A 14634-nucleotide genomic window follows, 5' to 3' on the forward strand; every position below is an offset into this window, starting at 1 on the left:
TGCCGTCTGACTCAATAGCTCTTTTTAAAATATAGCAGTTTTTTTTCCTCTCTAAAAGGCAGCATACTTCAAAAATATACTGTTTATATGTTTATATATTCCAGATGTTTCAACAAAAGTACAATTATAGGAACATTCACACTGAATGAGATTTTTTTTTTCTTTTTCAGTTTTTTTCTTCTCTTTTTTTTGAGCATCCGTTAAAATAGAGCAGATTTTTACATCACTTTGTTCATTTATAGTCAACATAATCTCAGAGTACTCATAAAAGCTTTAACATATTGAATATAATATAAATGAAAAACAAACAAAAACATGTTGATGTTTTAATCGGTTTTCACAGATGGATCCCCACTAATTCAGTATAAACTTAAAGGTGCAGATCAACCAAAAAAAAATAAATAAATAAAAAATTTGCTTTAATTTATTTATTCTCAGACCAACCTAGGTGTACGTGTTCTTTTTCTTTAGTAAAACACATAAGAACACTGTTACCAGATACAATGGTCACCTGTGATTCAAATAACTAAAATAGAATTTGCATACAAAAAAAATTGCATCACCTTGGAATTATAAGTTTCTTTTTGCGTTCTGATTGATTTTGAGATATTGAGCTTTAAAGTTTTTGCATTCCATAGCAAACAGTGTGAGTGTAACATTTGTTTTTTCTTTTCTTTTTTTTTTTTATAAACACTCTTAAAATATAAACAACTTATAAAAAAAAATCCCATAATGTAAATAAGTTGTCCTTTAATAAGTCAAAATGTATGTCAAAAAATGTCAGATAGAACTTTATAATTCTAAGGTCACGATGTGTTAACATGATGCACTTATAATAGCTCCACTTGCCCAGGCCTAATAACTAGTAATATCAGTACATAGCTTTCCCAGTGATGGGTTGCATCTGGAAGGGCATCCGCTGCGAAAAACATATGCCGGATAAATAGGAAATTCATTCCCCATTATTACATAACTCTTGTTACTTGTAATGTAAGTTACATGTAATTGTAATTATTTGTAATGTAAGTACTACTCGTAATGTAAGTTAATGTAATTTGTTACTTGTAATGTATTTACAAGTAATGTGAGTTACTTAATAATAATACTTTTCTAAGTAACGAGTAAAGTATTGCATTACTTTTAAAATTAAGTCATAATATTTGAGTTGTTGACTTTTAAAAAATGTAATGCAAGTTTTTTTTTTTTTTTTTTGTTTATTTAATTCGCTTTAAAAAAATTGCTGAATAAATGTAGTCACATTAAATCCTGCACACAATGAAAGAATGCAGGAACAGACAGAAATGAAGACATTTCTGCTATGGAAATAGTCTCATTATTTTGAGCATATTGACTAAAAGGAAATGAGGAATATTATCTGAATGGACAGTGATTTTACTTTTAATTATATATATATATAATTATATATATATATAATTATATGCAAAGCTCTGGGGTCATAAAGTTTTCAGAAGATAACATTTTCCTATATTATTATTATATATATATATATATTTTTCAAGGTAAATCAAGGTTATACAGTGTGTTGTTAAAGGGAAAGCTCTTCCCTGCAAGTTCTAAAGGAGATCAAGCCAGTAAAAGTAACTCAAAAGTAATGTAACACATTACTTAATACTTACTTATTTAATACTTACTTTATATATATATTTATTTATGTGCAAACTGATACACTTGACCTCTATTTCTCTGCTTAGATTAATCACATAATGGCATTGTGTGATGTATATGCATTTATATTATTAAAGTACTTAATGATGAATGTTTTACAAGTCTAAAACATTAAAAAAGAAGAAATTAATAAACTTCTTAAGCTTCATTTTTTGTTTTGTTTTACATAAACCATTAAAACACCATATAAACTTCAGAACTGTTTCTTCAAATGAATGCGTGAAAACAAAAACATGGCATCAATGGATCAAATACACTATATGCCATTTTGGAGTGGCTTTTGTGCATAACTGAAAGTGAATTATAATTGAGTTCCATACAAAAAAAAAAAAAAAAAAAAGTAAAACCATAAAATAAAATTGCTTTGGAACTTAACATTACTCCAAACTGTTTGCAGATGCTGTGAATTAAAAGTATCGTCAGTAACCATAAATATAAATTTCACATCCCTCAATCTGCTTTTCTTGACTGTCATAGTGTTATTACCATTGGCTTGCACTGTATGAATCACATATAACCATTGTTTGACATGTTCTAATAAAGAAAAGAAGTCAAATAGACATCAGATGGTCTGAGAGTGAGTTCATTAAAAACAAACTTTAATTTTTTGGGTGGTGAACTATGCCTTTAATGCATTTCCATTTCTTATTAGTGTCATATTTACACAAATAATGTTCATATTTATCATTTGCTTTGAAATGGTACATGTATAACAAGCCTAGGACACAATATATAAATCTGTTTAGTTTTTACATATATGTTGATGTCTGTTTGTTGGTAACGGTGTCTGGAATGTTGTTAATACGTATCCAGTGCATTTACTGAACCTGTGATTTGTGGGTGAGTGATTTTTATTTATTTTTTTATTTTTTTCAAACATTTCAACATCAAAACATCAAAACAATTTGCTCTTCAGTGTTTGAACTCTCAGTAATGATTAAATCACACTGAACTGAGCTAAACTGAACTGAACTGAACTTAAACACTAAAACCTGAACCACACTGTTCCAGTTACTGAACCACACTGTTCCAGTTACTATGACCATTTATGTGAAGCTGCTTTGACACAATCTACATTGTAAAAGCGCTATACAAATAAAGCTGAATTGAATTGAATTGAAAACTCAGCATCGACCTTCTCCACACAGCAACTAGAAAATAATGAGGAGAGAAAAAACAAAGAGTAAGGCCACATCATAAATTGCACACAATGGTTCACATGAAGATGAATGTCCCAAAATGCTTGCGATCTTTATTGGGATTTAAACTCTAGATGTATTGTGTTATGAGTATTAAAGGAATAGTTCACCCCAATTTGTTTTATTCATATCATAATTTACTCTCCCTCAAGCCATGCTGGACATGGAATGTCTTTCAGATGACCAGTCAGAGTTACATTCGTTTATATCCTAACCTTATCTATTCAAACCATAATTCTTAATTTATAGCAAATTTTAATATATGCTTTAAATACAAACGTGATGTGAGATAGCACTAACAATGCATCAACTTGGAATTATAAGGTTCAATCTTACATTTCTGATGAGTTATTGACATTCTTATTAATTGACAACTTATTTGCATTGTGATGTTTTTTTATAAGTTGTGTACATTTTACGACTTTTATTTAAAAAACAAATGTAACACACATATTTTGAAGCTCAATTTCTCAAAATCAACCCAAATGCAGAAAGAACCTTGCAGTTCCAAGGTGACGAACGGCTATGGCGATTTTATTAGTTATAGAATTCTGAGACTTTTCAGTATATTCATGTACTTCACGCTGACACTGAATATTAAGTAGAGGGGGCGGGGTTTACTTTTTGTACATCATTTCCTTGTAGCAAACTAATGGTAAGATGGGTGTGATTAAGAATATTTAGGCTGTAGCTGTCAAACTGACAAAAACAGAGAATCACCACTCCAAATAGTTAGACTTTCATTGGAGATTGCCAAAACTATTTTTTTTTTCCCTGTGAAAACCAGTGTTTCCCAACCCTGTTCCTGAAGACACACCAACAGTACACATATTCAAAATCTTCATAATCAAACACAACTCATCAGAACATAAGAAGAGACTCCAAAACATGACGTTAATGGGCCAGATAGGGAGAATTATGGATACAAATTATGTACTGTTGGTGTGGCTCCAGGCAGGGGAAGCGAGGTAATCAGCAGCTTAGGGCCCTCGAAAATTAGGGGCCCTCAGCCATTGTCAAGAAGCCTATATTAATCATGTAGCTCTTTTATACATTTTCTATCATATGTTGTAAAATCTGTCTATAACTATTGAGATTGTATGCTATTGCTTATTTTCAAAACTGGGGGCCCCCATGAATATAGACTGTTCCTTCCAAACTGCACATGTGCGAGGTGTGAGCACTTCAGTCAATGCTCTGCCAGCCAATGTTTGCCAACTTAGCGACTTTTTTAAGACCCAGCCCTAGCGCCATATTTTCAAAAAAGGTACTAGCAAATGTTTTACTGGTGTTACCGTTCCTAACGTTACTTCACACAGCCGTCTCTCACACCTGCAGCATTGAGAGTAGATCATTCCTCTGCATACCGACGGCAAATGTTTTAGTGCCACGAGCGTGAGGTATTTCCCTGGTACAATCAAACACATCAGCTTCTCCTCTGTTTTAAATGTAATTATTTAATGGATCGTTTATTATTATCTTGCTGTTGTTCACAATCACAGAGATTTTATTGACGCCAGTCTGCCAGCGATCAGAGTAGGTAAAGTGTGCAGGAAGGAGTGAGAATTTTGGGAACTTTTTGGAAAAAAGTAGAAATAAGTCAAACAATGAAACGCAGCTTCCTTCGCGATTCTGCTGTTTGGCTGAAACAGCTGTCAGATGATGAGCGCTGTGAGGAGGTTAAGAGATCAAGGGCCTGTTCAAATAACATTTCCCAGTGAAACAGCCAGGATTTACTAACCGCAATTACTCAATTCATATAAAAATGGTGAAAAAAATTGTTTGATGGATTGTGAATTAAATTTGATTAAATGTTATTATTATTATTATTATTATTATTATTACTGTTAAAATCTAATCACAAAAATAGCTAATTAACTTTACATCAGGGTGCCCAAAGTTTAGTTCCAACCTCAATCAGACACACCTGGACTAGCTAATCTAGCTCTTACTAGGCTTTCTTGAAACATTTGCACACATGTGTTGAAAAAAGTTGGAGCTAAAATCTGCAGGTGTTTGGATATCCCTGTTTGTGAACTTTTATTTGTGAATTTATTGCTTTAAATAAATTAGGGAGATAGATTTTCCTTTAAATATTAAAATATATAAAACATAGTTAGGGCCCCATACCTTGTATTACTTAGGGCCCCCAGATCACTAAATTTGCCCCTGGCTCCAGGAACTGGGTCGGGATACACTGACCTAAAGAATAACAACGTGCACTAGCATAATAAAGAGTGTAAATTTTGATTTCTCATGAACTATAAACTGCTGGCCATGTATGGATGACTTTTTAATTATGGATGAATGTTCTTTTTTGGATCCTTAAAAAAAAAAAAGTCCCATTCAATTAAATTGCAATGCTTGGAATAGTCAGGACAAAATTTAATATAATTCCAATTGTTCATCTGAAAAAAGAAATACACCTAGGATGTCTTAAGTTGGACTAAATTATGCAATTTTTCTCATATTTGAATGAACTCTTCCTGGTTAGTGGAATGAGCAACCTCCAGGTCTTCCTCAGTCATGCAGTTCTTGTCACTTCCACTGCTCATTTACACTTTCCTATGGAGTCTCACCTGTCATTATTCACTTACAGACAACACATAATAATTAACAGCTGTACTTCTGGAAAAAAAAAAAAAATAAATCATATTCACAGACAAAATTATACACAAGTGGTCAGCTCATAGACAGGGTGATCCCACCCAAAAGATCGAGTTCTTCTGTTGATCCACTTCAGCATCCTCCCATTGCTCTTTTCATGTTCAAATCTGTCAAATTAAGTACAGAATGTGACTAAGAGAGCTGTCACCCATCACGTCCACCTCGCGCCGTGCCAACAGGGTACAGATTTAAGCTTCAAACACTTCACGTTTAAAAGAACCACAGGAAAGTAATTACTCCTTTTTCGACTGGTGGACAAAAGAAGGAAGAAAAAAAAAGAGATGGAAACCAAAAAGGAATAATCACAATGAGAAAGGCAAAGCAGCTGTCAAAGAAGAGTGCGGCAAATCCAATAAATGGGCAGTGGGCCGGATTGGATGGAGAAAGCTTCTCAGAGATGGTGTAATCCAGTGTCAGACAATGGGTAATTCAGGCCTGATGGGTGCTGCGACATGCCCTTTTATGGGCGGTGTGGGTGGCAGGAAGTGGCTCTGTATGCACCTCTTTAGTTGCAGGTCCACCAATCAGACCCCGTCGACTTCGGAATCCAGCGGCTAAGTACACAAGTATGTTTCTTTGCCGTTTCGCTCATTCTGTGTGCAACTTTTTGTTCAGATGCAGCAGTTTTGTTTTTCGATATGTGTCTTTCTGTTTGGTGTTTGTTAGAAAGAAGGAAAGCTGCAGTAGAAGAGAGAGGCGTAAGTTTGGTCTGAAGATGATCATGAGGGGGTTTTGTCCTCACTGTCCTGGCTTACGAAGCTCAAGTGAGTTCTACATAACGAGGGTTACGAGAGCAAACAGCAGGCTTTGCATCATTGCTTCGGTTAGGGCTTTTACACCTGGGCTTGTATTTCTGGGGTCCTCTACTCTTGTGTTCAGTGGGGACTCCTGTCAATAAACAAACAAACATTGACACAATCATTTTATGAAACTGCAGATGGTGAACAACTAGTGAATCTCATAAAAAACAAAAACAAATGTATGTCGCATTTTAACAAAGCCTCTCAATCAATCAATCAATCAATCAATCAATCAATCAATCAATCAATCAATCAATCAATCAATCAATCAATCAATCAATCAATCAATCAATCAATCAATCAATCAATCAATCATTTGGTAATTTAATCAGCCAATCAATAAAAAGTGTATCAGTGAGTATGTTTAAATGAACATCAATAATCCAATGTTAAACGATTAAGCCAATACTCTGATTAAGAGTCTATCATGTAAACAGCAATTTTTGATTAATCCGATTAAGGTCAAACCATTGCTATACAATAACTTGCCTCATTACCCTAACCAGTCTAATTAACCTAATTAGCCTAGTTAAGCCTTTAAATGTCACTTTAAGCTGTATAGAAGTGTCTTGAAAAATATCTAGTCGAAAATTATTTACTGTCATCATGGCAAAGATAAAATTAATCAGTTATTAGAGATGAGTTATTAAAACTATTATTATTAAAAATGTGTTAAAATGTGTTCCCTCCGTTAAACAGAAGTTGTGGAAAAATAAAGGGGGTGGCTAATAATTCAGGGGGGCTAATAATTCTGACTTCGACTGCATATTTAGAGCCGGAAAAAATACTTGATTCGTTAATTACTTAAATCTTTGAGTCGTTTGTTTATCACGTAAAAATATTGGATTCATTCATCTCTCAAGTCCTCGGTTTGAGTTGTTCGTTCATCATGTGAAAGACAAAAGCCAATCATATGCATTCAGAACTTGAAAAGGATTTGATCCACCCGAGTCCTTAGGTTTAAGTAATCTTTCTTTACATTCGTCATCTGCTGAACGAGCGATTTAAAAACCCAAAGACTCAAAAAGTGAACTAATAATGGTTGTTTATGGCTCAGACTGTATGCAATGGTTATGGATCTGTCAGTGTCAGGTGAACGAAGACATGCCAAAAGAAGTGAATAGAGTGAATCATAGACACCAGGTAAACAATGAACAATTTCTTGTTCTTAGTTTAGTAGCATTCTAGTTATGACTTGTTTGTATTGTAATCAATGTTTGGGCTATGTGTAGATGTGTATCTTGTAACATATTTTAATGTTATTTTGGCAAATTGAATGAAATGACTCAAAAAGATTTGTTCATTTTTATCTCGTTTGTCACGGACGGCATGCATGAAATGTTCCTGAATGAAAGTGAAAGTGTCAAACTGCAGTTAAAGTCGACAAGTTAAAAATGAAACAACCAAATTTACATGAAACTCTGGAGAAAATGTGGATCGCGTGGTGAAGCAATGACGTTAATCAAATTATGTGGTATGACATACGGGATACCATGAAAGGAACAGTCAAAAAGCAACTCGTAAACACCTTAATCATATTATTGTCTTATTCAGATTAAGGCAAATAAGTTGAACATGTAGTCAGTGATACACTGAAAAAAACAGTTGCATAAACAAATAATGTCAAGCATTTTTATTTTTATTGATTGAATGATTTGATGGATAAATTGGTTCTTTGCTTTACTTTTATAAACTATTTGACCTTTCAAGATACTTGGTATAGTGTTGACAAATATTCCTTTTTTAAACAAACTAAAACAAACAAACAAACAAATAAAAGCACATTTAAAATGAATTACTTTTTTTATTGTATTTTTTTTATACAAAGGCCTATCGTTTGATTGATTGATTGATTAAAACTTCTTTATTTACTGATTGTATATAAGTAATAAAATAAGTATAATTACAACATGTACAATAAAGTCATGTGATGATGCTTAGGTGCTCAGTCTCTGGACACGCATTTCTTTCTTGCATCAAAAAATCATTATATATAATGCTTGAACTCACTGGCTTGGAAAGTTTCATCTCCGCACTTTCGCAGTTGTAGTCTTTTGACGGATAGCAATCAAGTTCCTGCAGGGAAATAAGGTTATCCTTCAGAAATGGGATTAAATGTAATATAGTGGCACAGAGATCTACTGTATCAGTCTGTAATGCATATCTATCTTATCTATCATCTGACAATCAGTCTTATGTGAAGCGTTATCAAGCTCACTGATATCTCACTCTTTTATGGATTTTGGGAGGGTCAAACCTCGGGATATAATGATTCACTCGAATAAGACACGATTTCCTAGTGTTTCTAGATAGCCAGGAAAGGTTTTAAAGGCACAGTTCATGCAAAACATAGACATTCAAATTTACTTATCCTAAAGTTGTTTAGCCACTGACATCTACAGAGTAGTATAGTAAAAACAAATTCAAAAATAATAACTGTCTAAAATGTATCCTTTGTGATCTACAAAAGTAGATTGTCACACACAACAAATTCCCCAAAACTTATTCCAAAAATGTGTGTTAGACTCTCAAAATATGCATATAAACACTGTAATCAGCTAAGTGTGTGCGCTGGTGTATGCGTGTGTTGGTTCAAGTTCTTCCTCATATGTGTAAAGGGTAATGAAGGGGCTGATGAGGCTTTTGCAGCATGATTTGCATGATTTATCTAAACTACCGTGATATCAATCAACATATGCCATTATGCCAATCAGATTTGAAACTTATGCTCCAAGAGAGTAATTTTGCGCATTGCAAAAATAAAAACAGAAAGAATATTGTTGTGACTAGCTGGCTCACACATGAGTTTGAGCTGACCCCCCTGTATGAGTATTATAGTATGCCGATTATTTAAAAGGTGTGGCTTTAAAGTATACATGGTGAAACATCAAGTTTATCACATTAAACCACAGCTCTTTTAGCATACAGATATGGCCTTTAGAAATGCGCGTCTCAGTGACTAGTATGCCTTGACTAACCACAGGTAGCCGCAGCAGTCAGAGAAATTCTCTGACTCAGGAAATACATTACCAGTAGGGGGCAGCCGTGCTTCATTCTCATTAGTGGCCCGTTCTGAAGGCAGAGGACTCATATATGTGTTAGAACCAAATATGTGTTAGAACCAACGCAATTTCACGGCACTTCGTAGCTTTTTAATTTAGTTGCTAATTTGTATGAATTCTTACAATCTAATTCGTACAATTTAGTACGATTTGCTCATTACCCAATGACGGTTGGGGTTAGGGGTGGGGTTTGGTGCCACGCCTCCTTTTTAAAATTGTACATTTTCATACGACTGAACTCGTATGAATGCGTACAAATTAGCCACTAAACTGACAAAACGTAAAATACTTTCCTCGTGAGATCAGGCTGGTTAGAACATGTGTTTTCTATTTAAACAGCTTAATGAAAATCATATTACATGATCTATGATGGATGATGGGTGCCGCTGTGCTAGCCTGTGTTGCAGTGGAGAGATTGAAACTGCTACATTTTACAACTTTTTACTTCATTATGGCGGTAAATCAATGGCAAAATTAATCGATTGCAGCTGATGTTTACGCACAAGGAGAAGTGAACTGCGAGCAGATTACAGGCCTACTCGCGACCTTCATTATTTCGACCTATACATTATTTCTTCATATCCTACAATTTTCCTTACATTTTTGTTACCCCTTACATTGTAATGCAAACCAGAAAACCGTACATCCTGAACGGCTCCATGATTCTTCACAACTTGCTTTTATTTTAAGCCACCGCTTTTGGCCATCTCCTTTTAATTGGCTGAATTCTCATAAGGCCTCGTTCCTCTGAAGGTCTTTACAAGGATGTGCGAATCACAGCCTTCCTATTCACTCCAACAACCATACATTTATTCTTGCATCCCGCACCGTAAAACTCCATTCCCCCAAACAAGGTCATCAAGGCTTGTTTGTCAAGACGTCAACGCGGTATTGTTTATGACAAAGAAGGGTGGGATTGAACTACTGCAGACTCACCGTAATCCAATAAATCTGTTTTCAATTATGTTAGAATAAAGACAGAGACCTTTCAGCCGGGTCTGGAGTACATCCGCGCTGCCAGCTTGGCATTTGCAATAAGACTACTGAGGCTTAGAAGAGATGTAATCATCTCCCAACACCTTCAAGATACGATGCTAGAATATCACATGAACAATGCCGATGCCTGGTCCTGTTTTTGAATTGTTTCGAAAGATAATAAGAACACCTCAGCGTTTTGTAATTAAAATGGCATTCTTGCGGAAACATCCTGCATCTGTTTGCCTCTTTCAAAGAGGTCGGTTTAATCAGGTGCTGCAGTCCAGAAATCCGAAAGGCCACATGGAACATACAATAGCCAGGAGGCAGAGACTGTATCCCGTTGGGATTTAGTGCTTCAATTTGTGCTCCTTTAGTCAGCCTTCTCTTCACACTGGGCTGTTTACCCGAGACTCAATCGATCTTAATCTCTCCTACTCTGATTAAAAGGTAGAGCATGAAGGACTATTAGAAAGAATGAGTGATTCTGAGATGCTGAAAGTAAGTGCATTATATGAGCTGTTAAAGCATGTGTGGGATTTCACCACAAACCCCTGTGGCTTATTAGTGAACAACCTGCAAACCAGTTAAGTGTTAAAGGATGTGTGATTTATTTTGATTGCCATGGTCATAGTCCATATGGGGACACCTTATGCCACTTGACTTGTTGACATGATCAGCTAGTGACTTTTGAGGATGCAAGCATCTAACAAAACTGATTTTAGACTCTATAACAATTTAATATTGTACAACTAAATAACTCTAGTGATAACTTAAAGAGTATTTGCGTTGTACTATACTAACTTCTTAGTAGATAAGATAACAAAAGTAAAAAACAATGTTGGTCAAGTATATAGAGCCCTATCATACACCTGGCACAATGCTGCACCAGGCTATGTTCAGCCCAGCACAGGTATAACTTTCAAATCCTCCACCAAGTTGTTTAAATATCTAACAAATTTGCTACTATTTGTGCAGCCATGACCATGCTGGTCTGAAAAGGAGGTGTGTTATGGCACATCTTATCACTATTTTGTTAAAAGTTGCTAAACATTTCTATTTTGAGGCCACTGATATATATCATGCCATTGACCAACTAAAAGCTGGTTTAAAGTAAGATTTTTAATTATTTGTATTATTTAAAGAGCACTTTAGTGATGGGTGGGTCCAAATGCATGTACACCTGGCTTATTACACACACAGGGATGCACTGAAGCACATTAACATTTTCAAATACGAAGAAATATATCAAATTAAAAGTAATATTGTGTACATTAACATAAGAACCGCTACCTCCTACCATGCCTGCTTCACCACAAGAGGGCTTTAATAGGATCCATCTTGTTTTTATTTTTTTTATTTATTTATATTTATATGTTTTTATAGAGGGTCTGCTTGCTTTCAGTACAAATCAGTACTGAAATTTAAAACGTCCATTTCTTGCTAATATTAAATCATTGTTCCCATTTTCGTATTGGGGTTGCAGCTAAAAGGGCATCCACTGTGTAAAACATTACTGGATAAGTTGGCAGTGACTAAGTCGAATTGAAAATGAAAGAGTGATTTAAGTGTTGTTGAGCGTGTACTTAAACAGTGCTGATTTGCCATTGTATTCGCATGCTTAACAGAAATTACTGTGGCCATGAAACTCATCAGTTCACCACTGTAAAGCAGAGACAGGGACTTTGGAGCATCTTTGGAGAGTCTTTGGAGATGTTTAAAGGCGCAAATATCTGTCAATTCAGCAGCGGATCGCTCGTATGTCAGCTCATAAACAAACCCAGATGATCTTTGTGGCTTTATACAGCTGCAGTGTCTGAATCTGTGCTTGCACTCAGTAAACAGGTGTGAAGAGTGGAGAACTGATGACCTTTACAGCCAATCACATTAATTTCTGTTGAGCAAATCAGTGGCGTTAAGAAATGCGCTCAACAGCCCTTAAATGCTAGCGGGAAATGGATTTTTAAAACTTCAGTACTGATAGGTACCAAAATTAAGAATCGTGACAACACTACCTTGCACACAAGCAGTTCTGTTTCCTTTCTAGTGAAGCATTCAGTTTTTCTGCTTATAAAGTCTACCATGTAAATAGTGAATGTGGCATGGTGCAATCACAACTTAAAGTGAATAAGAGATGAGACTCCTGCATGTTATGCCCAAAACACATCCGCAACTAGCAATAAGGACAGCCCTTTTAAACTATGTGCTAGCTTCGATAACTGTTTTCACCATCTTTAAATTGCAATTGTGGATCCAAAACAGACTAAACAAGCATTCAGATTAGTTAAAATGTAGTCCAGGGATGGGTGATAGCTCAACAGGCTCAAATGACAGAAATGAACAAAGGATCTATATCCAAACAGTGTCAACTAAGAGGGTTTGGACTGAAAACCTGCAGTGACTTTACCTTCATTATCAGAAAATAAATAAATCAAAGATCTGCCTAAACTGACCTTTTATGAGGAGCATGTTGTATAGAAAGATAACCTCTTGCAAATGTAAATGTTTATTAGAAGCTATAGGGCCACATTGCGCAGCAAATTATGTAAAGCAATTTATCTTATCTCATCATTTTTATCTGCGTCTCCGGGGCTGGGTTACGGGGCAGCAGTCTTAGGGGAGAACTCCAGACTTCCCTCTCCCCAGACACTTCCTATCCAGGCGCATCCAAAACAGATGACCGAACCACCTCAGCTGACTTTCTCGATCTAGAGGAGCAGCGGCTCTACTCAGAGCTCCTCACCCTATCTATAAGGGTGCCACCCTGCAAAGGAAACTCATTTCGGCTGCATGTATCCCAGATCTTGTCCTTTCGGTCATGACCCAAATCATGATCATAGGTGAGAGTTGGAACATAGATTGACCAGTAATTTGAAAGCTTTGCCTTTCATCTCAGCTCCTTCTTTACCACAACAGACTGATATATCGGTGCACAAATCCACCTGTCAATCTCATGTTCCATTGCTTCCTTGCTCGTGAACAAAACCCCAAGATACTTGAACTCCTCCACCTGGGGTAAGGACTTTCCTCCAACCTGGAGATGGCAAACCACCTTTTTTTCCGGTGAAAACCATGGTCTCGGACTTGATTCTTATCCCAGCCACGTCACAATCTGCAGCAAACCGCCCCAGTGCATGCTAAAGGTCTATGCTCGATGAAGCCAACAGAACAACATGATCTCCAAATAACAGAGATGAAATCCTGTGGTCTCCAAACCGGACTCTTTGAAATTCTGTCCATAAAAATTCTGAACAGAATTGGTGACAACGGGCAGCCCTGCTAGAGTCTAATATGGACTGGAAACAAGTCTGACTTATTGCCAGCAGTGTGAACCAAACTCTTACTCTGTTTATACAGAGATGAAACAGCTCTTAACAGAGCGCCACTAACCTATTGAAATGTCAGCCCAAAGTCCTTACCTAAACCAAAATAAAAAACTTTGGTGACAGTTATAGCCTGTGGAAGTCACTACATGGACTACCCCTTTTTGACTACAGTTAACCTTCATGATTTTTAGTTATTTTCCTTTTTGCAACACTTACTGCTGTTGCCTAATTTTGGTCACTGTTTTCTACAAAATAAAAGGCCTGTGGCTGAATTTTATTTTGTCAGAAAAAGATCTGTTGTTGACTTGCTTTATTTTATGTTTAGTTTAGTGTAGCATTATTAGCATTACAATATAAAATTCATTTTCAGCATGAGGAAACATGCTGATTAATTCCAATGTTCTAATATTGTATAGATTTAATTTATTTTATCCCATCCCACTTAAAAAGGTTAGCAAGAATCCATGCTCATGGAATTGTTCAGTGCCAACTGCATTCAGCACAGATGCGATTTTACTATGTTTTGCACCATTGCCTGATTTGCATAATTCCTTTAGCGCCTTGGCTGTGAAAACAACCTGTGCAAATAAACAACACCATCAGTAGGTGCAATTCAATCTTGGTGAATTCACCTCATTATGTTTATATCTTCCAGTTTATGACCATAATTGCAAATGCCCCATCCAGTCGAAAGCGAGTTTCAATAAACGGAATACTACCAGAATTACCGCCATCTAATTATATATCTATGCTTGTCTATGGCATGTCTCTTTATTTTGTTCTCTGTGACATTTCACCTGATCTATGAATGTAGTGATTGCGTTGAATTAGCGTTAGCTCACGCAGTGAACTTTCAGCATCTCCTGTGTAAACACGCATAATTGGATGCAGGCTTAGGCAAACGCCAGAACTGCAGCTG

General features: G+C 35.8%; 1 protein-coding gene across 1 annotated transcript in view; it reads right to left on the minus strand.

Moving 5' to 3' along the window:
- Window positions 1-6323: 6323 nt before the first annotated feature.
- gfra2a (GDNF family receptor alpha 2a) overlaps window positions 6324-14634 on the minus strand; it is a 179849-nt gene continuing 171538 nt past the window's right edge. Inside the window, exons 8-9 of the mRNA NM_001017996.1 lie at window positions 8363-8428; window positions 6324-6440 (exon numbers count right to left, since the gene is read on the minus strand). Of these exons, the coding sequence (NP_001017996.1) occupies window positions 6324-6440; window positions 8363-8428 (183 nt within the window). The remainder of the gene's footprint in view (window positions 6441-8362; window positions 8429-14634) is intronic.

The sequence above is a fragment of the Danio rerio genome, chromosome 8, assembly GCF_049306965.1.
Source record: "Danio rerio strain Tuebingen ecotype United States chromosome 8, GRCz12tu, whole genome shotgun sequence".
NCBI lineage: Eukaryota > Metazoa > Chordata > Actinopteri > Cypriniformes > Danionidae > Danio > Danio rerio.